Genomic DNA, 26435 nt, shown 5'->3' with positions numbered 1-26435 from the left:
AACACTCTGAAACCATGATCCATTTGCTCATACACGACACACAAAACACGAAATGAATGAGAAGGCATTAAACACAAAACACAAAATCTAAATCAAGTAATTTTAGCATGTCAAAGTAATATTTATACATATAAAAAATATTTTCCCAACAAATTGTGGCAATTAAAAATGCAGAGTGGCTAGTAACATTGCAAATCAACTAGCCCATGTGGCTGGTGATCAAAAAAAGATCATGTAAAGCCCTATATATATATATATATATATATATATATATATATATATATATATATATATATATATATATATATATATATATATATATATATATATATATTATAATAGGGCTGCAAATTTTTTCAGCATCGATATGTGCATGTCTGCAATAATCACATCGCAGGATTTGCAATGTTGAGTGGGATTATAATTGATCAGCACAACATGAACATAACGATAGCACAGTGAAACTTTATTATTGGAATCTGTTTTAAAGGGATTTCAAGAGAGTTTAAAGCATTTTGGCACAAAAAATACATTTACATACATATTTAGAGAAATTATTGTGCTCAATTATTAATGTGTTATTAATGAAGACTGTGCAGTGCTATTTTCATTTAATTTCATAATAATTCTTTTTTATAAAAATTGAACTGAATTTTTATTCGACAGGTTTTAGACAAGCTATAAAAAAATACAAGTATCCCATACATTTTGAAATAAAAACTGTCAAGGATAAAAACACAATAAAGCCCTGGGCTTGTTTCCATTGTGGTCCTCGCTTGAATAAACCTGAATACTATTTGACTCTCAGCAAAATCATTAAGCACTGTTTATTTTATTTATTTATTTTTGTATTAAATCGCAACAATTTTTCCTCTCAATTTGTTTGTTATTATTTAAATATGATTCACACTCTTAGAAATTCACAATCAATCCTAATTAACGATGTTCTCTCCAAATAGAGCTATTTAAGCCATCTGGGGAAGCTCTATTCAGATCGCAATATATATAGCAGAAAAACTAAATGCAATGTCAGATTCAGATTTCAGATTCAGATTTTTCCAATATCATGCAACCCTAATATATGTATTTTTCTTATAAAATTATATAAAAACATTATATAATCATTTAATTTAGGCCTCTTACATTTACAGTATGTAAGAACATGTGCTAAATCTTTTTTTCTTGTCATGCCAGCTTTTATGGTTATATGCATTGAGAATCAGATTTAGCCATTTCAAAAATTTGATCAGCTACATCCATTCATTCATTTATTCATTCATTCATTCAGGGGTCGCCACAGCAGAATGAACCGCCAACTCATCCAGCATGTTTTACACAGCGGATGCTCCTCCAGCTGCAACCCAACACTGGGAAACACCCACACACACTCATTCACACACATACACTTGCCTAACCTGCCTAGTTACCCTAATTAACCCAGTTAAGCCTTTAAATGTCACTTTAAGCTGTATAGAAATGTCTTGAAAAATATCAGGTCAAATATTATTTACTGTCAACATGGCAAAGATGAAAGAAATGAATTATTAGAAATGTGTTGAAAAAACTTGTTACACAGAAATTAGGGGAAAAAATAAACGTGGACTAATAAATCAAGGGGGCTATAATTCAGACTTCCACTGTATTTGTGTGTGCATGCAATATGTTACACATGAACACATCTGAACGAACACATATAAATTAAAACATCTCTAATATCTCAAAATCACATTCCCCTCAAGCCAGTAAAACAAAAGAAACAGGCAACTGAGGAAATGAAAAGCAGCTTTAAATGTTTTCTCAGTTTTAGCAAGGATTAGGAGTACGTGCTCTATAACACACTCCTATCCCATACAAGATCAGGCCAGAGTCTATGTCAATACTGGCTAGTGATCGAGATGAACTCAAATAGGGTAAAACATCAATAAAATCTGCTTAATATTGCTTCAATGTGTTACGAGTCCATTTAAGTTTTGTTTAAAAAAAAATAAAAGTAGTATCAAACATCTAATTAAAAAAATGCACCTCGTCACAATATCATCCTGCAATAATAAAAGTAATGAACTTACTCAGAGCCCAGGCACAGAAGAGACGAGTCCAAGCCCAACAATCTGAACCAGAAACTAAAAACTCTCAAACTGTTCACAGAAACTTCACAGAAGCCACTCCTCAACATTTGTGATTTCCATTTTAGGACAAGATAACTTCCAACACATGCATATACAGTACAGACCCACACATGCATGCTAGATTTATGATGTTTATCTGGACTTATAAGTGCATGAATGCAATGTGTCCATATTCAGCTTTTTGATTACGCAGCAGATGTTCACAGCTTAATGACTGTTGCTTTTGTGAGTATTCAGTTAGTTTAATACAATTTAAAAATAATAATAATTATCATATTGCATTTACAATAATCCCCAAAGCAAAGCATCAACAAAACTTCAATAGTTTTAAATCACAGAAAAAGCTCTTAAATTTCATGCAAAAGTGACCAAATTAAAATGTCCAAGTTCAGATGGACTTTAATAACTGAAGAATAAAATAAATCACGTTCTGCAATAACAAAACATGAGAGGCATTAGCATTTGGCACCAATGACATCAAACCTGTTGCATTAAATGAAAGCATTTTAACTGGGCTGCATGACACTGGGACTTGTGGAAACTGGTTTTTTGATAACTATATTTCTTATGATATAACTAGACATTAATTGTAATTCAGACACACAAAAAAAACTGTCAAGGTGCAAACATTTAGTCTTTATAACACTATGGGTGAGATAAATAAATGAGTCTCTGTTCTGACTGGCTGTTGTCATTTTCATCTCTCGACTTGACTCCCGTGCCCCTACTGTCCAGCCAATAGTATCTACTGGGGAGCTGGCAACACAATCAATTCATAGCTTTTTCATTTAGTGGCTAATTCTTATGAATTCGTACGATCTAATTCATAAAATTTAGTGCAACTTGCTAGGTGCGATGCCTCCTTTTTAAAATTCGTACAATTTCTGAACTTGTACGAATTTGTATGAATTAGCCACTAAACTGACAAAAAGTAAAACACTAACGTTTTCTCGTGAGATCAGGCTGGGAGGTGGGGATAAAGATATTACACTACCTGACAAAAGTCTTGTCGCCTATCCAAGTGATAGGAACAACAACTAATTACTTCTAGTTGATCATTTGGTATCAGAAGTGGCTTATATGAAAGGCAAAGGCATCTAGATTGCACTTATTTTACCAAAATAAAATAAAATATCATCATGCCTTGATTTTTATTTATTAAAATGGGACAGTAAGGTCTGACTTTGCTTAGACGAAAGTCTGGTCACCTAAATGAAATAATGTACAGTTTAGAATATAAAGTCATGGTGCAGTGGAGAAAGAATGAATATTGTGTCTGACTCCATCATGAGCTTGTAGGACTGCATCCATACATCTCTGCAATGACTCAAATCACTGATTAATGAAGTCATCTGGAACGGCAAAGAAAGCGTTCATGCAGGACTCCCAGAGTTCATCAAGATTTTTTGAATTTATCATCAATGCCTCTTCATCCATCTTACCCTAGACATGCTCAATAACGTTCATGTCTGGTGGCTGGGCTGACCAGTCCTGGAGCACCTTGACCTTCTTTGCTTTCAGCTTTAATGTGGAGGCTGTAGTATGAGAAGGAGCGCTATCCTGCTGAACAATCTGCCCTCTCCTGTGGTTTGTAATGTAATGGGCAGCACAAATGTCTTGATACCTCAGGCTGTTGATGTTGCCATACTTTCTGCAGATCCTTGGCACAACCCCATACTGAATGTAACACCAAACCCAATTTTTCCTTCACCAATGAGAATCTTGAGTCCATGTGGGTTCCAATGGGTTTTCTGCAGTATTTGTGATGATTGGGATGGTTCAACAGATGATTCATGGGATAAATCTATCTTCTGACACTTGTCCTAATGATCAACTAGAAGTCAAGTTATTATTAGTGGCCCTTGGGTTTGGAACAAAAGGACGATTAGTAAATTATGTTTTTTTTTTGGGGGGGGGGTCAACTATCCATTTTTAATACAGTTTATAGCCGTTTCATAGTACTTGGAGCAGCGGAGATCATGTTGACATCCCATTGAAATATCAAACAATCAATCTCTGATCAACCAAATTTTGGCTAATAGCAGACTAATAGCATTTTAACAGCCACACAACTGATAATCTTCAGCGTCTTATATCACGCTGATGTCACACAGACTGCACTATTTATAGTAGCAGATAAAAGAGGTCTCAGGTCTCCAGACAGTATACCTGCATCTGAGGACATTTCCTTTTAGTCTATGGTACATCAATCAGCAAGACCAAAAAAGACAGCAATCTGGCTTTACATCCCAGCTGCTCTTCCAAACATCATGTCTCTCGTCTAATGGAGTCTGTATACTGAAAAACACAACATAGACACATTCCTACACCACATATTATAAACATGAACAAACATAATGCAAACATTTTAGTATCAATGTTTACTTTGTGAAATTTTACACTATGTTTAGAACAATGTAAAACATGGTAAAACTATTAGAAAGTTTTACTAATAAATGTAGTTTAGATGTTCTGTTCAGACCAAGTGCTAAAATTGATTCGCTTTGTAGAATTATTTATTGGACTGTCATTTTCAACAGGTGGGTCACAGAGTTTGTACTCATGGGATTAATTCAGTGTTTGAGCTTTAAAAGACTGTTTAGTTTTGTAAGATAAACAAGTTAGGAATGTTCTGGATTGCCACTTGATGTCCAATGTAAAATATTCCAGGAAAAAACAGTTGTGACCTGCTGCTTCTAAGAGTCTATCCCACAGTAGCTTTAAATGCAATACACTTTAAGTAGCTTGAGTCCAGGGCAAATTTTTTTGAACCGCATTATAATATTCTAGACACATCGCGTCCATCTACTATTTAACACTCATGTAAAAACTAGTTGATAAATGTTTTCCCATCTATTTCGTTTTACCAAGTAACTTCCAGATATTTCATCAACCCATAAATTAAATCTGCAAGTTATAGAGGTATTATTTGATAGTGAAATAACTTTTAAACCTCAATAACTAACAATTAAACTCAAATTAAACTCAAACAAACAGAATTGTTTTTATTAAGTGAACTAAACATTCGGTAGCCTATCTGTAATTGACCCCTATTGGATTACAGTGTTTAAACTTTTAAAGTAACAGGACATCATTATTTAAAAAAAACGTGTTTAAAACTTACTAGAGGTATGTTTGATCAAATTGTCGTTAGAATTTTCTCTTCAAAACTCTACGTAGCTGCTGCCCGCGCTTTTTGACCACTAGAAACCGCCATTCTACTTGCCCGTTGCTGTAGTTGGGTGATGAAGTTTCTCGTCCCCTCTGCTGGTAAGTACTGTAATTACACCATTACAACGCCTCTTTCCATTCAATACAAAACATTTCTGAAACATAAAATGGTTACTATAAAATAATAGCTTGTTAACTCGGAAAAAGAACCATAAAACCCATTACAACATGCAAAAATTACTAATGACTGTCCATTATTAGTCACTGCTCCTCAGGAAAAAAAAAATTCTACTCCCAAAATATAAAACCTTTGACATCCCTAAAGTGAATTTATTGCTCAAAAAATATTAGTTCACCAAAAGTTCCACATGACATCCATCTCTAACATTCATATAAAACTGTTTACCACTCAAACTTTTACCCAGTAATTTATCATACTCAAATATACCTTTCATTATAAAAAAGAACTTTGTTTTAATTAAGTGCAATTAAACATTTAGTATCTGCAATATTTACCCTCTATTTGATTACATGGTCAGCTTTAAATGGATGTAAGAGGACATTATAATTTAATATAACGTAATGTTTAAAACTTACTTGATGTACGTTTAATGAAACTGTTGTTTTACATTTAATGAATTACATCTTCACAGGTTGGAGTAGTTGCAGCCCGCGCTTTTGACTAATTCACAGGAAACCGCCATTTTACCTGCACATGGTTGTCTTTGGATGAAAGTTTTCGTCCCCTCCTGGTAAGTACTGTGATTACACCATTAAAACACCTTTCAATTTAATACAAAACATTTCTGAAACATAAATTGGTTACTATAAAATTGCCTTTGAGCTTGTAAAAAAGGACCATAAAACACATCAACATGCAAAACGTTATTACATCATGTACACTCACCGGCCACTTTATTAGGTACACCTGTCCAACTGCTCATCAAGCAAAATCTTTAATCAGCCAATCACATGGCAGCAACTCTGTGCATTTAGGCATGGTCAAGACATGCATCAGAATGGAGAAGAAAGGGGATTTAAGTGACTTTGAACGTGGCATGGTTGTTGGTGAAAGATGGGCTTGTCTGAGTATTTCAGAAACTGCTGATCTACTGGGATTTTCATGCACAACCATCTCTAGGGTTTACAGAGAATGGTCAGAAAAAGAGAAAACATCTAGTGAGCGACAGTTCTGTGTGCACAAATGTCTTGTTGATGCCAGAGGTAAGAAGAGAATGGCCAGCACTCGTTACAACTGAGCTATGCTGAAGAGCATCTCAGAACGCACATGTCCAACCTTGAGCAGCAGAAGACCACACTGGGTGCAACTCCTGTCAGCTAAGAACAGGAAATTGGGGATACAATTCACACAGACTCATCAAAATTGGACATCCATCTTCTGATGGCTACTTTCAGCAGGATAACGCGCCATGTCATAAAGCGAGAATCATCTCTGGCTGGTTCCTTGAACATGACAATAAGTTCATTGTACTCAAATGGCCTCCACAGTCACCAGAGCTCAATCCAATAGAGCACCTTTGGGATGTGGTGGAACGGGAGATTCACATCGAGGATGTACAGCGAACAAATCTGCAGCAACTGTGTGATGCTATCATCTCAATATAGACCAAAATCTCTGAGGAATACTTCCAGTACTTTGTTGAATCAATGCCATGAAAGATTAAGGTTCTGAAGGCAAAAGAGGGTCCAACCCAGTACAAGTAAGGTGTACCTAATAAAGTGGCCGGCCACTGTATATCAAAGGAAAAACAAAGATGACCAGAGATGAACAAATACAGTAAATTGTTTAATTTAAATGTATAAATTTTATAAAACTTCTGTAGGCATGCAATGTAACAAAAGAATGAACTAACAAAAAACAAACAAATACACAATTACTGTTCCTCAAAGGAGAAACTTTTTTCGGCTCAAAAAATATAAAATCTTTGATTTCTCCATCCCTTAACGCGCATTTAACGCTAAAAATGTAAGTTCACCAAAAAAAGTTAAAGCACTGCAGTGTTTCCGCAAGAATGTAAACTGAATTAACTACTACAATGCTGTATAACTAAATGCTCAAAAGAACAGGAAATTACAGAACAAAAATACAATATTCAGCATAAATACTGTATGTCTAGTATCAATATTAAAACTATATTACCTTAATAAAAGGTGAAGTGCTGATTGGGGTAAAGTAAATTGAGAAAACAAGTAAAACCACACAAACCAAAAAGGACACCCAAAAACAGTGAAAAGTAATATCCACTACAAACATTAAACACTGTGAATCCCAAATACATAAATAAAAAAACACACAAAAAACCTGAATTCTCAGAGAGAGAGAAATAGCAGCATGAACCCTCGCCTCTATACAATCAAATATGAGAGAAAATATAAGAAATGACAAATATATACACACACACACATTGAGGGTTGGGGGGATCAGAGTACAGGGCTCCTTTGAAAAAAGTCTGGGACATTTGCAAATCGTCTGTAGGACCGTTGGTTTTTTCTCTCCCACTCTTCCAAAGACATCTTTAGACCACTTTTTGAGAGTTTGTAGTTCCTAAAAACGCACAGAAAAGCACTCAGACAGAAGCAAGACATTAAAAACTGCAATTAAATTGTTTTAATTAATTATTAATACTTCACAAATAAAAATATCACGACACAACAAACACACAACACTAAACAAGTTAAGCGTGTATTTGATCTTTTTCAAAGGCCCCACGAAGTGCTTCGAAATGTGCATTTTTGTTAGATCTTTAACGCAATTTTAGCTAAGAGGTGCCAGCGAGAGAGGTTGAGACTAAGAGCATCAAATAAAAAGCAAACGAAAAGTGTCTTGAAGGGGCCGAGCAAGAGCAATTGATGAGAAACTAAAGTATGAAGGGATCAGTGTTAAGGAAAGTTACTTTAGAAAGTAATGTTACATATTACATTTTTTTAGAAAGTAACATACAATATTGAGTTACTCCCCAAAAAAGTAACTAGTTGCATTACTTAGTTACTTTTTATGAAAAGTAATGCGTTACGGTACTTTTGAGTTACTTTTTCATATCTGCCTGAGGCTTGATCTCTTTCAGAGCTTGCAGAATAATTTTCTTTTTTAAATAGTGGAGCTCTGCATTTAACAACCCACTGTAAAACTTACACCTTTATCTACTTTTAAAAAAATAATAATAAAAAAAATAAATAAATAAATAAAAAAATTAAAATGTTACCTTCTGAGAACTTCCGGACGCTACACATGCCGTACTGTATATACAGACTAATGTAAGTTGAAAGCAATGTGTTCGCTACTTCTGTATTTTTGTCTTATTAGTTCAGTAAAATCACTGTCCATTGAGACTATAATCCCCTTCTCTTTCATGTTTTCAGAATAATGAGAATACTTCCATCACAGAAAAGTAAGGCTCTGCCATCTTGGTTTCTGTCTGTTCCCACAGGGAGCTCATTCTCTCACTGAGTGTGAATCAATGTGATTACACTCATTCTAAGGGTGCTTTCACACCTACACTTTTGTTTCGGAACGTATCTCGTTTGGCCAGTTAGCGCGGTTCGATTGGCATATGTGAACAGGGCAATCGCGCTCTGTTCCGCGCCAAAGTAATCGCTCCGAGATCGCTTGAATGAGGTGGTCTCGGCTCGATTGAAACGAACCCTGGAGCGGTTCGATTGCAGTGAGAAAGCGATCCGATCCGAGCGCGGTTATATCACAGTGTTTTATGCATATGTAATAGGCTTATGGCTATATGAAGAGAGAGTTATGAGTAGGGCGGGAAGTTTCGCGAGTTTCCGGATGCCCGCAAACGAGTGATGATCTCCCGGTAATCTTGCGTCTCCCTCCCTCAAATAGGCATAGTCGCGCACACTTCTCACCCCTCCCCACCGCGTCTCTCCTCAGACATGTCGCGCGCGCACCCTGTCAATCACCACCAAACCACCACCTCTCCTGACAGCTGAGCACGACGCTGCAAAATAAACCCTGACACTGACCAATGTAAGGAGAGTTTACTCGCACGTGACTTGTTTTAGCTCTTTTGGTCCGTTTAGAAACTTTGCAGTGTGAAAGCGAACCGCTCCAAGAGCAAAGAGCAACAATGTAACAATTGTAATCTCTGTTTCGGAACAACTAAATCGATTCACAGGTGTGAAAGCACCCTTATTCAGCATATTTTTTTAAAAGCAAATTAATTAATCTAAAAAGTTACTCAAGTTACATTTTAAAAAGTAACTCAAATACTATTACCTATTTTTTTAAAGTAATATGTTACTTTACTTGATACTAGGAAAAGTAATATTATTACAAAACTCGTGTTACCCCCAACACTGAAGGTGACGACGTCAAGAACAAAGGAGGTAATATCCATTTTAGGCGGAAGTGACAAAACGCAAGCTTTGGATGTTTCTATCTTCTAGAATGCTACTTTTGTCACTGTTACTAACTTATAGATATCCTTAAGATTAACATACTAATAACTAAAAATGTTTGATTTCACAAAAAGTTTAACTTTAGCAGACTGATACTAAGTTTATTACAGACATATGGCTTCCTCTGAAAAGAGGTTTATCCTGTAGTATCGCCTCCACTGATTTCCAGTAAACTGATCTGATTGGCTTATTGTTGTTACATATTCTAGAGCAGGGGTACCCAAACTTTTTCTTATGAAGGGCCAAAGTCCAAGCTTGATTGAGAGTGTAGAAAGTTGCCTTGGGTAATTTCCTAATTTATTTCATAACATTTAGAAATAGTAAAAATTACTTAAACCGTATTTACTGATGCATTATAATTTTTTGAAGATGTATTTTGTTTAAATAAACTTCTTACAATAAAATTATTATTGGAGTTTAATGCTGAATACACTAGACATGTTGAACCCGCCTTTGCCTTGATTTGCAAGCTGATGTCCTATGCTTTGTCCCCTATTCGTTAAATGACAGTATGTACACTTTTTTTTAAAATTCGATTCATTTACAACATTTAATTGAAACATTTAATTTCATTTTGCTTTTTAGTAGCTCAACGATAAAACAAAAGGTTACATTAGGAAGTGTTGGAGAATGCCTTTAACAGAGGTTCTCATTTATATTTTAATCACTTTCCCTCTGCCAGGCCAAATTAAAGGATACAAATGGCCAACTTTGGCCCATGGGCCCTAGCTTGGGCATCTCTGTTCTAGAGTCTAAGGCTCCCTCTAGTGGAGGAGATCCATTAACACACTCCATTAAACCTAAACAAATGAAAACTGGTCACTTTACCTAAAAAAATACATTAAAAAAACCAAGCATCCCTTTTGTTTTATGTGGTGATTCTTAACAAGAATATGTTGGCTAGTTGGGTCAAGACATGATAAAGACTAAATCAAGATGATGATGAATTTATTTAATGCACTGAAAATAATATTTGTAAACACACAATTTATTAATAAATATACAATTAAAAACAACAAATAAATGAACACAAATTAAATTTTTTGCATTAATACTGTATATGATTAAAAAAAAAGTCTTAATTTTTCTTGATAATGCTAAAAATGTCCTTAAGACAGTTCATACAAAAGCCTTCTGTAGTCATAAAAAACAGGTCGGTCCAGTAGAATGTGTTTTACTAAATCAAGAAGCTAAACTTAGATAAATCCAATTCAAGTCACCTTTAAGTCAAGTTTGTATATTATTTCATGTCACTTTTGAATCGAAATTTGCATGTACCTCTTGACATTATTTACCAACTCATAAAACTAAAATAATAAATCACAATTTAAGCTCATCATTACCAATGAGATTCAATGTAAAAAGAATTGCATGTATAAATGAAAAAAAGGAAACACTTTTTGTGACACTATTTTAAGGTGTCCTTGTTAGAGATTCTACTTACTATACTATTTACAATTATGCAAAACGACACAAAAAACTAAACCTAATCAGTATTCTAACCCTAACCACAATACTGTATGTACATCTCATTAGTGAATATTACTCGGTTGTTAGATCAATAGTTGCACAGTAACAGGAACACCTTAAACAATCGTGACCTAAAATGAACTAATCTGGTGTTTTTGTAGTTTTTTTTTTTTTAGAACTGCAGCATGTTAAGCTCTCTCGGCCTCTGTACTAGTGACTTTATATGCTCCCTCTGAGCCAAGTCACCAAATCTCCTACCACAGCTATGCTGATGACACTCAGATCTACTTAGCCTTAGGGTGCACTTACCCAATGTTATTTAAACCAGGGGTTCTCAACTAGTTTGGCCATAGGACCCACATTTTTACATATGCTTTCCCTTTATATTATACAATTTAAGAAATTATAATTAATTTGTGTTTATTTGTTAACATACACAAGTAGTGACAGGTAAATAATAAGAAAATCATCAAGACTTACAAATAAACATTATTTTATGCTGTCATTTAACAAAATGTATCAAATTATAAAAATATTACAAACGAAAAACGACAAATACTGTTAACAGTGGTTAGGGTAAGGAAAGGTTCTGTTACCATGAACTAAACTGAACTGTTAATAAAACATGTTGTCTGGTTTCTAAATGTCGATATAATTTAGAAGGTTTCATGCTTGTGAGAGCACCTCACTACATACATACATCAAAATATGTACGTCCATACTTTACATATTCGGAGTTGCACTTGCGATTCGATATATTTGTTGCAAAAATTAAATGAAATTTCACATGTCAAATGGTAGGTTGTCGCGCATGCATTTCAAAATAAAAGTCCAGTTTAAGCAAAAAAAATTAATCTTTTGTTTTGTTTTTATTTTTACCACACACTCCGCGACCCACTGAAAATGTTCCCACGACCCACATTTGGGTTGCGACCCACCAGTTGAGAAACACTGATTTAAACCATGCCCAGGCGCGTTTACCGGATTCGTTTGAGAAGTGCTCTGAATCTGACTCAGATGCGGTCAACTGGCCGGCTCTGGCCCAGTTGGAAGATGTGTGCCAGAGCACGGTTCAGTTGGGCTTTGGCACAGTACGCTTGTAGCGTGAGTGCAAATTGCAGCTGAGCCCGAAACTGAAGACAAGATGTGACTTTAAAGGGACTGTTTGTTTCATATGTATTTATTAATCATTCTTACTTTTCAATGAACGTGAGCTGTCGTAGTTTATTAAAGTCGGTTCAAGTGTACCTCAGAATTTTTTCAAAAAATGCATCATATTGGGCTTGGAGCTCCGCGATCAGAGGCAGGAGTGGGCGTGGCCAGCAGAGCAGGGGAGAAGGAGGGGAGCGAACAACTGTTAGTTGTTAGTCGGCTCACAAAAATGGAGACATAAACCGTGAGGAGACGGATGATTTTATAGTTTACAAAGTTAAAATGCAAAGAAATAAACGGTAATTTAATGTCCTGCTACATTTGTAATTTCATTTGCACACAACCACAATTTATATCACCATAAAGGTAATCGTGTTCATATAAACACTATAAATGAGAACTTCGCCCTCAATCCCCGGGTCTGAAAACAGACTCAGTGCTGCAGGTCTCTTGCCCTGCCCATTTCAACCATTAGCCCTGCTGGTAATCTGGAGGATTTAGGCGAACACAGCAGCACGGCGATATGTCTAAATATGACTGAACTCCACTGATAAAGGACAAAGTCCGCCATTCTTCAATTCTCATACTGCTCTCCCGACAAAAATGCTTGCTGCACACAAACAGCTTTGCTGTATCGGCCCTGACAGGATAGCGGGAAAAAACATGCAACAAACCCCGTGCATCATGGAAACAAACACATACGAACATTCATAAACAGCTAAATACTGTGTCCCGTGGGTTTGTGGACGCGGTCACACCAAATCATCAACATAGGATCTCACAGCTTGGCACTAGCAGGTCTATCTTGGCTTCGGAATGCACACGCAGTCATGAATAATTAAGAAGCCGGCTCTTCTCATAGGATAAGAAAACTCCGTTATAAATAACAATGAGAAACCGACCCGTCATCTTTACACTTGCAGTTTTGCGCTACATCACCGATTTTGATCCCGCCCTAAAAATCATTTTAAACCTGGAAGCTAAAATTAGCTTACAAAAGCTCAAAATTATCCAGTTTTCCCCACAAATAAAGCTGACAGGTGCTAACATTGTCTTAACTGATGCTCAACACACACAAATTGTTAAAATCTCAAAAAAAGTACTCGAGGGTTTCATGAACCTTTAACCTGCACCTTCAGCAAACGTCAAAAGAGGTGGATCTGTTCTGCAATGTATTTGACTGCATGTCTCTGCATCCCAAACGACTAAAAAATAATATAAAATGATATAACTAAAGCAATCTTCAATGTGACGAGCGAGAACACTTCTTTTCCTGTTAAACTGAACAGTCATTTCAATGACATAAGCGTGCTCAGGTTCGGTAGCTAAAAATGCAATGTGAGTGCAGGCCAAAGGGGGTGGGGGGACAATCGCGCTTCAGCACAGTTCAAGGAAACTGTACCTAATGTGAGCACGCCCTTAACTGCCTAATGACTTCAACCTCATTGACACCCTCTACCAATGCATTGAGGAAAGAACAGTTTGCCAGATGTGCTAAAAATTTCTTCAGTTAAACAAAGAGAAATTTGGGAACAAAGATGAGGTTCAAGGTGAATGTGTACCTTGGCACTAAGGGTCAAACAACAAAAAATAAGGTCAAGAATCTTGGTGTGACTCTGGAGTCAGATCTGAGTTTCAATCATCATGTCAAAGCAGTTAGTAAACCAACATACTATCATCTCAAAAACATTGTAAGAATCAGATGCTTTGTTTCCAGTGAAGACTTAGTAAAACTTGTTCATGCTTTTATCAGCAGCAGGGTGGATTACTGTAATGGACTCCTCACTGGTCGTCTTCCTAAAAAGACAGTCAGACAATCCAGAACGCTGCAGCCAGAATTCTGACCAGAACCAGGAAATGAGAGCACATCACACCTGTCCTCAGGTCTTTATGCTGGCTACCAGTTACATTCAGAACAGATTCTAAAGTATTATTACTGGTCTATAAATCACTAAATGGCCTAGGACCTCAATACATTACAGATATGATCACTAAATGCAACCCAAATATAATACTCAGATCTTTAGGATAAATAAACTTGTCTTGCAATTTTGTATTAAAACAAAAGTAAAATGTGTCTAAGGCTGCTTCTGAGGTTAAATACACAGTAGTGATGGGCAGTTAGGATCGAACTGGGATCTTTCATAAAAAAAATTAAATTAAAAATTTCAGAAAACCTATGTTTAGGACTACATTTAATTACACATTAACTGATCTTGTTTAATAAAGTCAAGTAGAAAATGTGATGTCCATTTATTTATATTTTACTTGGATTTGGTGAAATTTACCTTTTTGAAAGATCTGAAGGGTGCTGCCATTGTTGGCCAGTTTTTCCAGATGTTAAGTTGGCAACGGAGTTCATCAGAGAGTGGAGTTCTTTCATCACACCTACCAACAACAATCAACAGTGTTCTACACTTCACAGAGGTAAACCTTCCTTTGTTCAGAAAATGCTTTTTTTGTACTCAGTATTTCCTCATCCAATACGTAGTTTCAAATCTTTGAAAGATTTTTTTCATTGTCGAACGCAAAAGAAGTTATTCTGTAGAATGTTAGAAAACTGTAACCATTGAATTCAATATAGGGATACAATGATTAACCGGTTTCACTATTATAACGCTTTAATTCTTCATGGTTAATAAATCGTAAAGACTTCCCAATACCGTGATTCTGCACAGAACAAAACTGCTGCAAATAAAGTTACACCAACTGTGCACTAGTTTAAAGTTCTGAGCTTGTATATTGAGGCGAATACCCAAACACACTGGATTGAAGGCTGAACTATGGCTGAGGCTATTATCTAAAGTCCGTTCACATAAACTAGATGTTTCCCTATTAATATATTATAATTATTCTAATAAAAGTTTTCCTTGTAAAAGTAATGTTGCTGAATATCCCTGTTCAAGTTAAATGAACTCATTCGAACAGAGATGTTCAGCAACGTTACTTTTTACAAGGAAATTTTTTCCACAGTCATTAAAAGCAGGAAAGTCTAATAATACATGTTTTACAGTACAAGGAATTTTGCAGAACAAACCTTAAGGGGTCTGCAAGTTTGTTCTGTAAAGTCTTTAAACTGATTTAATCTAATTTTGGCAAGAACACTCCTGTGAATAAGATTATTAATCTCAGAGTCTTTTCTTGTTATACAAGACAAACAAATGCAAAAATAAGTCCGCACTCTGCTATTTTAAAGTTAGGTAGGAAAAAATCATGAGGTCATACTGTAAATCTGTGTTCAGTGATGTGTGTTACCATTCTGTTCGGTCATGTGCTTCTTTACAGAATCCACATATGCCCTCTTTTTGCTCTCCCACTCCTCCTGGTTGAAATATTCCGGAACCACCACTTTTGATTTCACCTGCATCAGAGAATGAAAAAAAAGTTTAACATGACACAAAAAGGGGCAGCATACATGGCTAATTAATCATCAGAGTCCAAATATTTCTGTAAAACCCAGTCATATTAGCAGCTGCATACTGAAAAATTAAAACTACAATCCTAATAGAAAATCTATACCAGGGGTGTCAAACTCTATTCCTGGAGGGCCGCAGCCCTGCAGAGTTAAGTTCCAGCCCTGCTTCGACATACCCATTTGTAGGAATCAAACAAGCCTAAATCACTCAATAAATTTGATCATGTGTGTTAATTACAGTTGGAATAAAACTGTGCAGAGCTGAGGCCCTCAAGGAACTGAGTTTGACATCTGTGATCTATACCAGCATAATAGCATCAATGTGTTTTCTGTCTTATATATGATATAAACTAGATAGATAGATAGATACAGACAGACAAAACAATGTAACGATGTATGCATGGACGGACGGAACGATATAATGGTGGGTGGGTAGGTAGGTGAAAGATATAATGGTGGATGGATGGATGGATAGATAGATAGATAGATAGATAGATAGATAGAAAGATAGATAGATAGATAGATAGATAGATAGATAGATAGATAGATAGAGACAAAACGATATAACTATGGATGGATGGACGGACAGCCAGATGGAAGGACGGATGGACAGAACGATATAATAATGATGAATAGATGGATGCATATAGATGGATGGACAGAGAGAACTATATAATGATGGACGGACGAGACGATAGACGGAACAATGGGTAGGTAGGTAGGTGGGTGGGTAGGTAGGTAGGTAGGTGGGTGGGTGGACGGACGGACGGACAGACAGAAAAATAGATGGATAGAACGAAGGAGAGACAGACAGTTCTTTTTTATTTATATATAAATTTACATAATAAAAATTCTGAACAAATTTCTTCTGAATTTCAAATTAAAATATTGTCATTTACAATTTTTTTTTCCATAAAATGACAAGTAAACAGAACAAAAGATCTTTCAGTTATTTTGACTCCACAAAATGTTGATTTCCTAACTCTTCTGAAGTTAAAACAGTAAATTGTTTTGCCTAAATATGAATATTGACATGTCTGAAACAATGACTGTATAAATAATGGACGACTAGACATGTTGCAATAAAATGTTCCAAAATGTTCCGGTTATAAATACATTAAAACATATGTTTGTTTGTCGTAAACATTCATAATAATGACAAAAAATACTAATTTGTGGATCTCTTTCTGGGTTCAGCAATACTGGCTGGTGTATTCTGGGAAATTTTCTAACCCCTTGGTTTCGAGTGTGGTCCTAAAAAATCTTTGTTCAAAGGGTTATTCCCCTTAGCCCTACGCCTTCAACCTAAAGAAAATTGGTACACCCCTACCCCTTGGCATGCATGCGCAAAACAAGGGGTAGGGATAAGAGGAAGGGCTAAGGGGTAGAATTGGGATTGGGCCTTAATCTATCTTGACAGTCTACAAGTGAAGGCATTATCTACACACAATATGAATTCCCAATTTAAAAAAATGCTACAAACTATAACATACTATTGATGAAAATCCTTAAATAACAGACAAATTCAAATGTCCAACACAAGCGGGCTGCGTTGCAGACCAGTTCAGGTTGATGACGTATAATGTCTCCAACACTGCCTGTAGTCTGATAGCAACCATAATTTTAAAGAAGCGCAACAGTTTAAAAAAAATATCAAGAGTGTGACATAACTGATGCGTTTTATGTCGTAGAATAAAGCGTGAAAGTATCTTAAACTTGTGTCAGCCATGAACCTTGTTTAAGCGATTTAACTAAAATCCTATTGAAATACCCTTTGACTTTGGAACAAGGGAACCGCTAAAATGCTAACTCACTTCCGGGTTTGTGCATACAGATTGACGTCATAGTTCCTCCACTCTATTGCCGAAATTGTCCTCTAATGGTTTCCAGTATATTGTCAGATTATTTAAATCCTCTCTTTGATTTCAAGCAAAATAAAGAATAAATAAGTGAGAAAAACAAACAGCAAAAATATAAATAGAAGAAAAAAGCAAGCTCAAACCTGGACCAGAAGTGGCAGTGTGCTCTCAAAGCTTTCTGCGGTGCTTTCTACGTTTTTACAACTCGTTTCTTCCTCTTCCGGCGGCAGCACAATTTCCGACGGCACGACTTGAGCTTTCGACTCGTGGACTGGGGAATGTTTTTCTGAGACATCTTCGACCGTGAACTTCACAGTTCCTTCAGAGGCTAATGAAGGGACAGTGCTAAAAAAATCAAAGTTTAAAGGCATACGTAAAAAATCAGCAGACGGGACCACTCTGTCCCATTGGAGGATGGGTATCGGGGAGGGAAGCCTCTCCCGATCTTGCCCTATCTGATCATTTGCTAATTTAGACATAGGGGTGGATGTAAATAGGGTCACCGGCTGGTTGACCGTTGACCGAGGTGGTGTGACCGGCTTGCTTATTATAAGCTTTTGAAATGGTGATGATTCTTGATATTCTAAGGAAAAACAACCCTCATCTGGGGAGTTTGACGATATGAGGCATGGTTTTTTTAATGGAGTTTCAGATATGTCCTCAAAACAGGAGTCTTGGAGCCGTCTCTTAAATCCTCTTGTCTTGTCAGAGATGTGCACTTGTATTTTGAAACAAGGGCTGGCGGATTGCTGTTTGGAGCACACCATTTTTGAGTAACTCGAAAGAGGCTTTAAATGAATGGATGTATCTGTGAATGACATTTTTGTAGGAAAAAAACTACCACTGAAAGAGGAAGATAGATCGTCTTGTCTTCTGAAACCTCTTGAAACCTGAAGAAAAAAAAAAAAGTTATTTTCAGCAGTAGATTAACTGGATGATATGACAAAAATACTCTTATGATATAAGCCATCTCATAATACCCTGACAAAGATATCCCAGTATAGTACCTTTTCTATAAATTCTATTCATTATTAGTTTATACAGTTGAAATCACAATTTCTTCAATAGCATTAGCTCCCATAAGCAACATTTTGTTTCAATTGTCTACAGAACAAACCACTGTTATACAGTACAACAGCAATGTTTCTTTCCTCGTTTGATGTGCATTTTGGATATGGTGTCTTATTGAAAGACCCACCCCTCACTGACAAAAGTCCATAATTTGTCCAATACATACTCATTTGTCCTATTTTGACTGCTATGCCATCATAAATTGTGAAAGCAACCCTTTAAAAAAGGCCTTAAGACCAAGCAGAATCCTGTGTTCCTGTTCTGAAGTCATGCCGTACCAAACTCAGCATCCCAAATACTGATTAAGGAAAGTTGAATGTGCTGGCCAGTTTGTATTTAGCCTAATAAATGACAATAGTATTTTTTTGTTTAAAAAATAGTCATGTTAATTCTCATTCATTCATTTTCTTGTCGGCTTAGTCCCTTTATTAATCCGAGGCCGCCACAGCGGAATTAGCCGCCAATTTATCCAGCACATTTTTACGGAGCAGATGTCCTTCCAGCCGCAACCCATCTCTGGGAAATCAATACTCAGTTTTTTTTTTTTTTTATTTAAAACATTAACAAATTCCTATTTTTCTAATGATATATGAAGTAGAAAATTTGTATTTTAAAAATCAGTAAAAAGTATCATATTCACATTTCTTTATTCTAAATATTTCAGAAATGTTTTTGACACATAAAAAATGGGATTATGATGACCATCCGACAAACTAATCCAGCAAAAAATTGTGCTTGAAATGCTACTAAAATGCAGTATCTAAACCTCATAATTAAATAAAAATGAGGCGAATAACTGGAAAAATAAGAACCACCCCTTTCACCAGGCTGGCTATGGGCCTGGTCTGGTTTGTGTTTGTGAGTCAGAGAGAGAGAAGTGTGAGTGTATTTGAGAGAGACCATTGCACACTTGATTCACTCAGCTTTTAGAAACATAGCAAAAATTCATGCGCACACACACACACACACACAGTATAATTACCCGTTTTCCTCCATAGAACCCCATATAAAAGCCAGAAACGTTTTATTTTTTTATTTTTTTGCACAAGTCTATCTAAAGGGTTAATACCAATTGACGATCTGATCAACAGTACAGATTTGACCTCTTCTCAACAGCGAAAACCACCAACAATCAAGAACGCACGATTATACAGTGTCAAGGCATTTCAATAAAATTTTTAAGTTAATTACGATGGAAGTCAATAGAACAAAACAGCCAGGAACATAACAAACGGGTGGTCAATTTGAACTGTGCTCAAGGGCTAATATTATCTTCGCAAACAAAGAATGTATGATGATAATTAACGGTATTGAAACAGGATTGTGTCGATATCACGACCGGGTGACTTGCAAACAGCTAAAAACAAACATCGTTCAAGTTAAACGTGTGGTGTAACGTTATGCATGTTATGAGTTTGTTGATAACGTTAACTTTAAACTGTTCTAAATTGATTAGGTTTAACGATTGAGAGATAATTAACACTCTGAAAACTTACCTGTAGTACGATATCGCGTTTTTTAAGTGCAAATTATTACCCAAACAGACTGACAAACTCAAATATCAAAACTAACGTTTCACTGACACCCAGGCTGCTGATTGGCTGGAAATCATGTGATTATTTTTTTGAATCAAATTAAATTAAATGGTATTTGTGATATTCAAAATCAGTCAAATACCGCATTGAATGTTAAATACAATTATTATTAAAGTCTAAAAAAACATAGAAGTGGTAAATTCGAATTTATAAATCCTACTGACGAAAACGTGGACTTCATGAATATTAATTAGGCAATAAGACGGTCGGCCTGTACTTACAATTGGTTGGCAGACAGATTTTGAATGAAGTGGGGTTTGTTTTACGTTTGAATGTTTAATAAGGCTAATAAAAAAAACTTTAAATAGCCTTATTTAAAAAAAAAAGCCTTAGTAACTTTAAATAGAATTATTAAAGTATAAAAAAACATATATGTGTGGTTAATAAAATTTAAAAACCCTACTGACAAAAACGTGGACTTCATGAATATTAATTACGCAATACAAAGGTCGTACTTGCAATTGATTGGCTGACAGACCGAGTTTGAATTAAGAAGGTGAATTTAGTTTGTTTGTTTGAGGATTACAATGAAGATTACTATGATTTATATCAGTAGGTATTGCTCTTAACAGCCTGCTGATTTTATGAATATTAATAAATATTGCATGAAATATATCCAACAATGCACTCTGTGAGCTAATAACAACTTTAAATAGCCATTTTTAATAGCCTTATCAACTTTTAATTAGATTATTATTGAAGTTTAAAAACATATAGGTGTGGTTAATTCGAGTTTATAAAGCCTGCTGATGAAAACGAAGACGTCATGAATACTAATTACACAATGCAACGGTCGGTCTGTACTTATAATTTATTGGCTGAGAGACAGATTTTAAATAATAAATGTGGATTTGGTTTGTTTGCTTGGGGTTTAAATGTGTTTAATAAGATGCAGATATTACTACAGTTTATATTAGTAGGTATTGCTCTTTTTATCCTGGCGATTTTATGAATATTAATACATATCGCGTGAAATATATCCATCATGCACTCTGTGATATAATAACAACTTTAAATAGCCAATGATAATTAAAAACACAGAAATGAAATTAAAATATGACAACTATGTGGATTGACATTTCAAACACTCGTAACAGCACTGCCTTCATTTTACCACTGGATGGCGCTATTAAAACATCAATTTAAACACATCACTTAACAGTTTTAATGTATGAAAATGAAACGATTAATGCAAACAGGAACTAACAGTGGGTGTTAGAACTTCCCTTATGAAGTGAAATAAACCCTTTGTAAACCACAAACTAACTGCTTGTGTTGTATTTTTAATCAGTTTGACGATAAATATGAGTTCACTGCTTTTAAATGATTATTATATTTCAACATGAGCAAGCATTTCACACTGTACCTGTCTTAAATGACTTCTGGTATATTATTGGCTGGAAAAATGCATGTAAAATGCAAAATAATAAGTGTTTTATAAAGCATACCTTGGAAATCCATAGTAATGCAATGCTATAATTATAATAAAGTTATAATTAAGTTTTGCTTTATAGAAACTATGATATCATTATATAATTGTAAGCTTCTTAAAGAGCATTATTTTAACACCAATCCCTTTATTAAAAGTAAAATAATGAAATCCAATGAAAAATGAAACAAAAATCAACATACACTCACCAGCCACTTTATTAGGTACACCTTATCACTACCAGGCTGGACCCCCTCTTGCCTTCAGAACTGCCTTAATACTTCATGACATAGATTCAACAAGGTACTGGAAATATTCCTCAGAGATTTTGCTCCATATTGACATGATAGCATCACGCAGTTGCTGCAGATTTGTCGGCTGCACATTCATTATGTGATTCTCCTGTTCCACCAAATCCCAAAGGTGCTCTATTGGATTAGGATCTGGAGACTGTGGAGGCCATTTGAGTACAGTGAACTCACATTGTCATGTTTAAGAAACCGGTCTGAGATGATTCGCGCTTTATGACATGTTGCAATATCCTGCTGGAAGTAGCCGTCTGGTCTTCTGCTGCTGTAGTCCATCTTCCTCAAGGTTCAATGTGTTGGCAGGTTCAGAGATGCTCTTCTGCAGACCTTGGTTGTAACGAGTGGTTATTTGAGTTACTGTTGCCTTTCTATCAGCTGGAACCTGTCTGGCCATTCTCCTCTGACAGCAACAAGGCATTTGCGCCAACAGAACTGCCGCTCACTGGATATTTTCTCTTTTTCTGACGATTCTCTGTAAACTCTAGAGATGGTTGTGTGTGAAAATCCCAGTAGATCAGCAGTTTCCGAAATACTCAGACCAGCCCTTCTGGCACCAACAACCATGCCACAATCAAAGTCACTTAAATCCCCTTTCTTCCCCATTCTGATGCTCGGTTTGAACTGCAGCAGATCGTCTTGATCATGTCTACATGCCTAAATGCATTGAGTTGCTGCCATGTGATTGGCTGATTAGAAACTTGCGTTAGCAAGCAGTTGGACAGGTGTACCTATTAAAGTGGCTGTTGAGTGTAGGTTTGCATGACATAAGCAAAAAAAAAAGTGAAAATAATAACAGGTTTTGAAAGAAGACGCAGAGAGGAGTGCAAAAATACATTTTAATAGAATAAAAATAAGATTCATATAAATACCCTGTCTCACTTTCTATTATTTCATGTCTACGCTGTAATGTTTGTTACTTTTCAACTTGTATATGTAAAAAATCAACACCCTTTCAGTGCTTTAGTAAAGCACATGTCATGATTTTGCCAAGTAGCTGACGATGCGATCCTGGTTTAACATCTGTGTTGATCCTGGAACATCATTGTTGTTGGAAAATGTAATTCATACCCATTCTCTACCCCTAAACCCAATTATAACTGTAAATCATTTCCAAATCAGTGGGGAATAATAGTTGGATAACAATCATAGAAGTGCATGAACCTAATCGTAAACCTAAATTTAGCATAAACTGTAAACGTATCCCTTAATTCTGATTGGCTGATTTAAATGTTGTTCCAGGATCAACACAGATGTTAATACAGAAACATGTCCTACTTGCTGAAATCAGGTTGGTGTTAGTAAAGCCATTCCACTCCATACAAACCTCAAACTTTAAATCTTTAGTCTGAACCCTCAAATAAATCTGAAATAAATCTATTAAAATCCACATCCAACTGCATAGAATCACAGAGTTAGTCTCAGCAATCATATACATTAAAAATGAATATAGTAGTAACATTGATAATGAGAAAATGTTACAGTTGTTGTATATAGTGTTCTCCACTAATACCGGCACCCTTGGTGAATATGAGCAAGCAAATAATGATGTTCAAAGAAGGGTTTGCTATTTTTCATTTAGGGCAGGGCTATCATTAATTTAGGGCGGGGTTATCAGTCACTTAGGGCGGGGCTATCATTCATTTCGGGCAGGCTATAAGTAATTAAAGGCAGAGCTATCATTCATTTAGGGTGGTGCTATCAGTAATTTAGGGCGGGGCTATCAGTCACTTAGGGCGGGGCTATCATTCATTTCGGGCAGGCTATCAGTAATTTAAGGCAGAGCTATCATTCATTTAGGGTGGGGCTATCAGTAATTTAGGGCGGGGCTAACTTTTATTTAGGCTGAGGCCATCAGTCATCAAGGGCAGGGCTATCAGTCATTTAGGGCGGGGCTATCAGTCATTTAGGGCAGGGCTATCAGTCATTTAGGGCGGGGCTATCAGTCATTTAGGGTGGGTTATCAGTCATATAGGGTAAGTCTATCAGTCATTTAGGGTGGGCTATCAGTCATTAAGGGTGGGGCTATCAGTCATTTAGGAAAGGGCTATCAGTCATTTAGGGTGTGGCTATCATTCATTTACAGCAGGGATATCAGTCATTTAGGGCAGTGGTCCTCAACCCTCAAGCCACAGACTGGTACCGGTCCGTGGATCAATTGGTACCAGGCTGCAAAAGAAATCATGTATTATTTCCATGTTATTAATTATCTGAGTCTGAACAATCTTTTATTTTGAGAAGTCTCTTATTTTGAAAACTTGATTCCCATATTCTCTCGGTTACATCTCGGTCACTTGACGCCCAAATTTATCCCACATACAGTAAGAGTCAGAGTAAGTATCAGATGCCTTTGGAAAGTTGCTTTGTTAGGGGAAAAGGCCAAGTGAAGGACCAATGAACTGCCAAGGAATGGATCCGCAACCCATTTGACAACAAATCAGGTAAATCCAGCATGTCAGTGCAAGAAGATCAACTGATAGAGACAGAAAATTACAGCGGCCTTTTAGAGGCCATTCGCGTCTTTTTTGGAGTTTGCAAAAGATTGTTGTTTCCAATGAAGGTGCGCGCACGAGCAGCGTGATGCATTCATGCCTTCCAGACGCACACAGTTGAATAAATCCCATGAGTGCACCACGAGTCATGTAACAAGAATGGACCGATCAGCTACAGCTTGTATGAAAGAGCAATGTTTTGTCAGCTTGTCATCCTCTGAGAAAACGGTTGTTGGTCGCCTAGCAAGTAGTAATTTAGGGTGTTGCTATCAGTCATTTAGGGAGGGGCTATCAGGCCCCTAGGGCGGAGCTTTCCATAATTTAGGGCAGGGCTACCAGGCCCAGCAGGGTTATCAGTCATTTAGGGTGTGGCTATCAGTCATTTAGGGAGGGGCTATCAGTCCCTTAGGGCGGAGCTATCTGTAATTTAGGGCAGGGCTACCAGGCCCAGCAGTTCTTTAGGGAGGGGCTATCAGTCATTTAGGGAAGGGCTATCAATCCCTTAGGGCGAAGCTATCCATACTTTAGGGCAGGGCTACCAGGCCCAGCAGTTCTTTAGGGAGGGGCTATCAGGGTGTGTCTCATTCCTGCTCTGAGTCTGTCCATTCGTCAGTCTTCCTTAATTTTGTTGGTAATGCTCTTCTTTCAACAATCAAATCAGTTTCCAAAGAACAAAGTCATGCACCTCTCCAATGTTTTTTCTTTCTCATTTCTGGACTGTTTCTAGTGGATGTACATCACAATATGGGTAAATTGGATGGTCATAACTTCCATTTCATGACCACTTTAAAGGGCACCTATGGTAATAATCTACTTTTCAAGCTGTTTGGACATATGTAGGTATAGTGTATACACCGTCATATTGGGGTGATATAAACACACCCAGTCCTTTTTTTTTATTTATCAGCATAAAATGGTGGACCAATTAGAGCAGTTTTGAGACCGACCACAACTTGACGTAGGAGTGCGGGTCACAGGCGCGCATTACCACATCCTCAGTTTGTTGTTTGACGTCTGCTATTTTTAGCGTGGGTCAAAGCAATGTCACCAAAGGAACACCTTTGCTCTATTTTTGATTGTAAGGCTCATTGGGCTCAACACAAGAGCCTTCATCGTCTTCCTGCAAATGAGCAACAGAGATTTTACATTTAGCGGCCATCTTGTGCTGAACATGCAGTGAATGCAACGTATCGAGATTCAGGCCATTAAAAACAGCTGATCCACTGAGTCTTTCAGAACTCTCTCTGAAAACACTCGATTGATCTCAGCTGGCGGATCAACGTTCACCACATGATCGCTCTCATATGTGCCATTGTTTGTAACTTTAGGTGGGTTTGCAAACATTATACAGCATTTCCCATAGTCAGAGACGCTCCCAGTCATCTTAACTAAGTGCGGCTGTGAAGTGTGAGCGTGTTGCCTCACATGCGCGTCCCTCTATTGAAAATAATGAACTTGCCTTAGTTATAGCCACAGTCAAAGTGAATCCAGTGTGTGTGGTTATTAGTCTTGGTGTACAAGCTCTGAACTTTTAACACACACAGTTGGCATAACTTTGTTTTGTTGCTGCAGTTTTGATCCGTGCAGAAACACGGTGTTGAGAAGCCTTTATGACTAATTAACCATAACGAATTAAAGCGCAGTTAATAGTGAAACTGTTCCAGTTACTGAACCACACTGTTCCAGTTACTATGACCATTTATGTGAAGCTGCTTTGACACAATCTACATTGTTAAAGCGCTATACAAATAAAGCTGAATTGAATTGAATTGAAACCAGTTAATCATTGCACCACTATACGGATGACGCATGCATCGTAACATAGCGGCTGTAAAACTCTACAAAGACACAAATGATTTTGTAACTACTACTCTGACACATTCTGCTCATTGATTCCTCAACAGTAGTCCCTGCTT

At 36.5% G+C, this 26435-nt stretch overlaps 3 protein-coding genes across 9 annotated transcripts in view; all 3 read right to left on the bottom strand.

Moving 5' to 3' along the window:
* The window catches only part of LOC100535278 (collagen alpha-6(VI) chain), an 81164-nt gene extending 73542 nt beyond the window's left edge, over positions 1–7622 (bottom strand). Inside the window, exons 1-2 of one of the 4 annotated variants that reach the window (XM_073920297.1) lie at positions 5353–7622; positions 4296–4424 (exon numbers count right to left, since the gene is read on the bottom strand). In XM_073920297.1, coding sequence (XP_073776398.1) covers positions 4296–4301 — 6 coding nt within the window. In that variant the 5' untranslated portion in view covers positions 4302–4424; positions 5353–7622. Of the gene's footprint in view, positions 1–2066; positions 2162–4295; positions 4492–5250 lie in introns of those variants that run through there. The other 3 variants (XM_073920298.1, XM_073920299.1, XM_073920300.1) reach the window with 3 other exon arrangements.
* kop (askopos) lies at positions 7092–20281 on the bottom strand. Of its 2 annotated transcripts, XM_073919533.1 has the most exons (6): positions 20195–20281; positions 18469–18517; positions 17771–18376; positions 15609–15714; positions 14642–14741; positions 7092–7863 (listed from the first exon to the last, which is right to left on the bottom strand). In XM_073919533.1, the coding sequence occupies exons 3-6, from the start codon at positions 18104–18106 to the stop codon at positions 7740–7742; spliced, it is 666 nt and encodes a 221-aa protein (XP_073775634.1). In that variant the 5' UTR covers positions 18107–18376; positions 18469–18517; positions 20195–20281; the 3' UTR covers positions 7092–7739.
* Positions 20282–22848: 2567 nt separating this feature from the next.
* Positions 22849–26435, bottom strand: part of ldlrap1b (low density lipoprotein receptor adaptor protein 1b) — an 88601-nt gene continuing 85014 nt past the window's right edge. The window contains exons 9-10 of one of the 3 annotated variants that reach the window (XR_012388701.1): positions 23291–26435; positions 22849–23061 (exon numbers count right to left, since the gene is read on the bottom strand). The exon at positions 23291–26435 is cut by the window's right edge and continues 1724 nt beyond it. The gene's annotated coding sequence lies outside the window, so the exon portion shown is untranslated. The other 2 variants (XR_012388702.1, XM_021480671.3) reach the window with 2 other exon arrangements.

The sequence above is a fragment of the Danio rerio genome, chromosome 13, assembly GCF_049306965.1.
Source record: "Danio rerio strain Tuebingen ecotype United States chromosome 13, GRCz12tu, whole genome shotgun sequence".
NCBI lineage: Eukaryota > Metazoa > Chordata > Actinopteri > Cypriniformes > Danionidae > Danio > Danio rerio.
Note: the sequence above shows the minus strand (reverse complement) of the source record. Positions and strands in the feature narration are given on the sequence as shown.

Excerpts from the sequence above, each read along its gene's own strand:
- kop (XM_073919533.1), bottom strand. The coding sequence starts at position 18,106 with ATGTCTAAATTAGCAAATGATCAGATAGGGCAAGATCGGGAGAGGCTT. Across the intron at positions 15,715-17,770 it reads CACTGCCACTTCTGGTCCAG|GTGAAATCAAAAGTGGTGGT; the intron begins GTTTGAGCTTGC and ends TCTCTGATGCAG. Across the intron at positions 14,742-15,608 it reads GCACATGACCGAACAGAATG|GTGTGATGAAAGAACTCCAC; the intron begins GTAACACACATC and ends TGTTGTTGGTAG.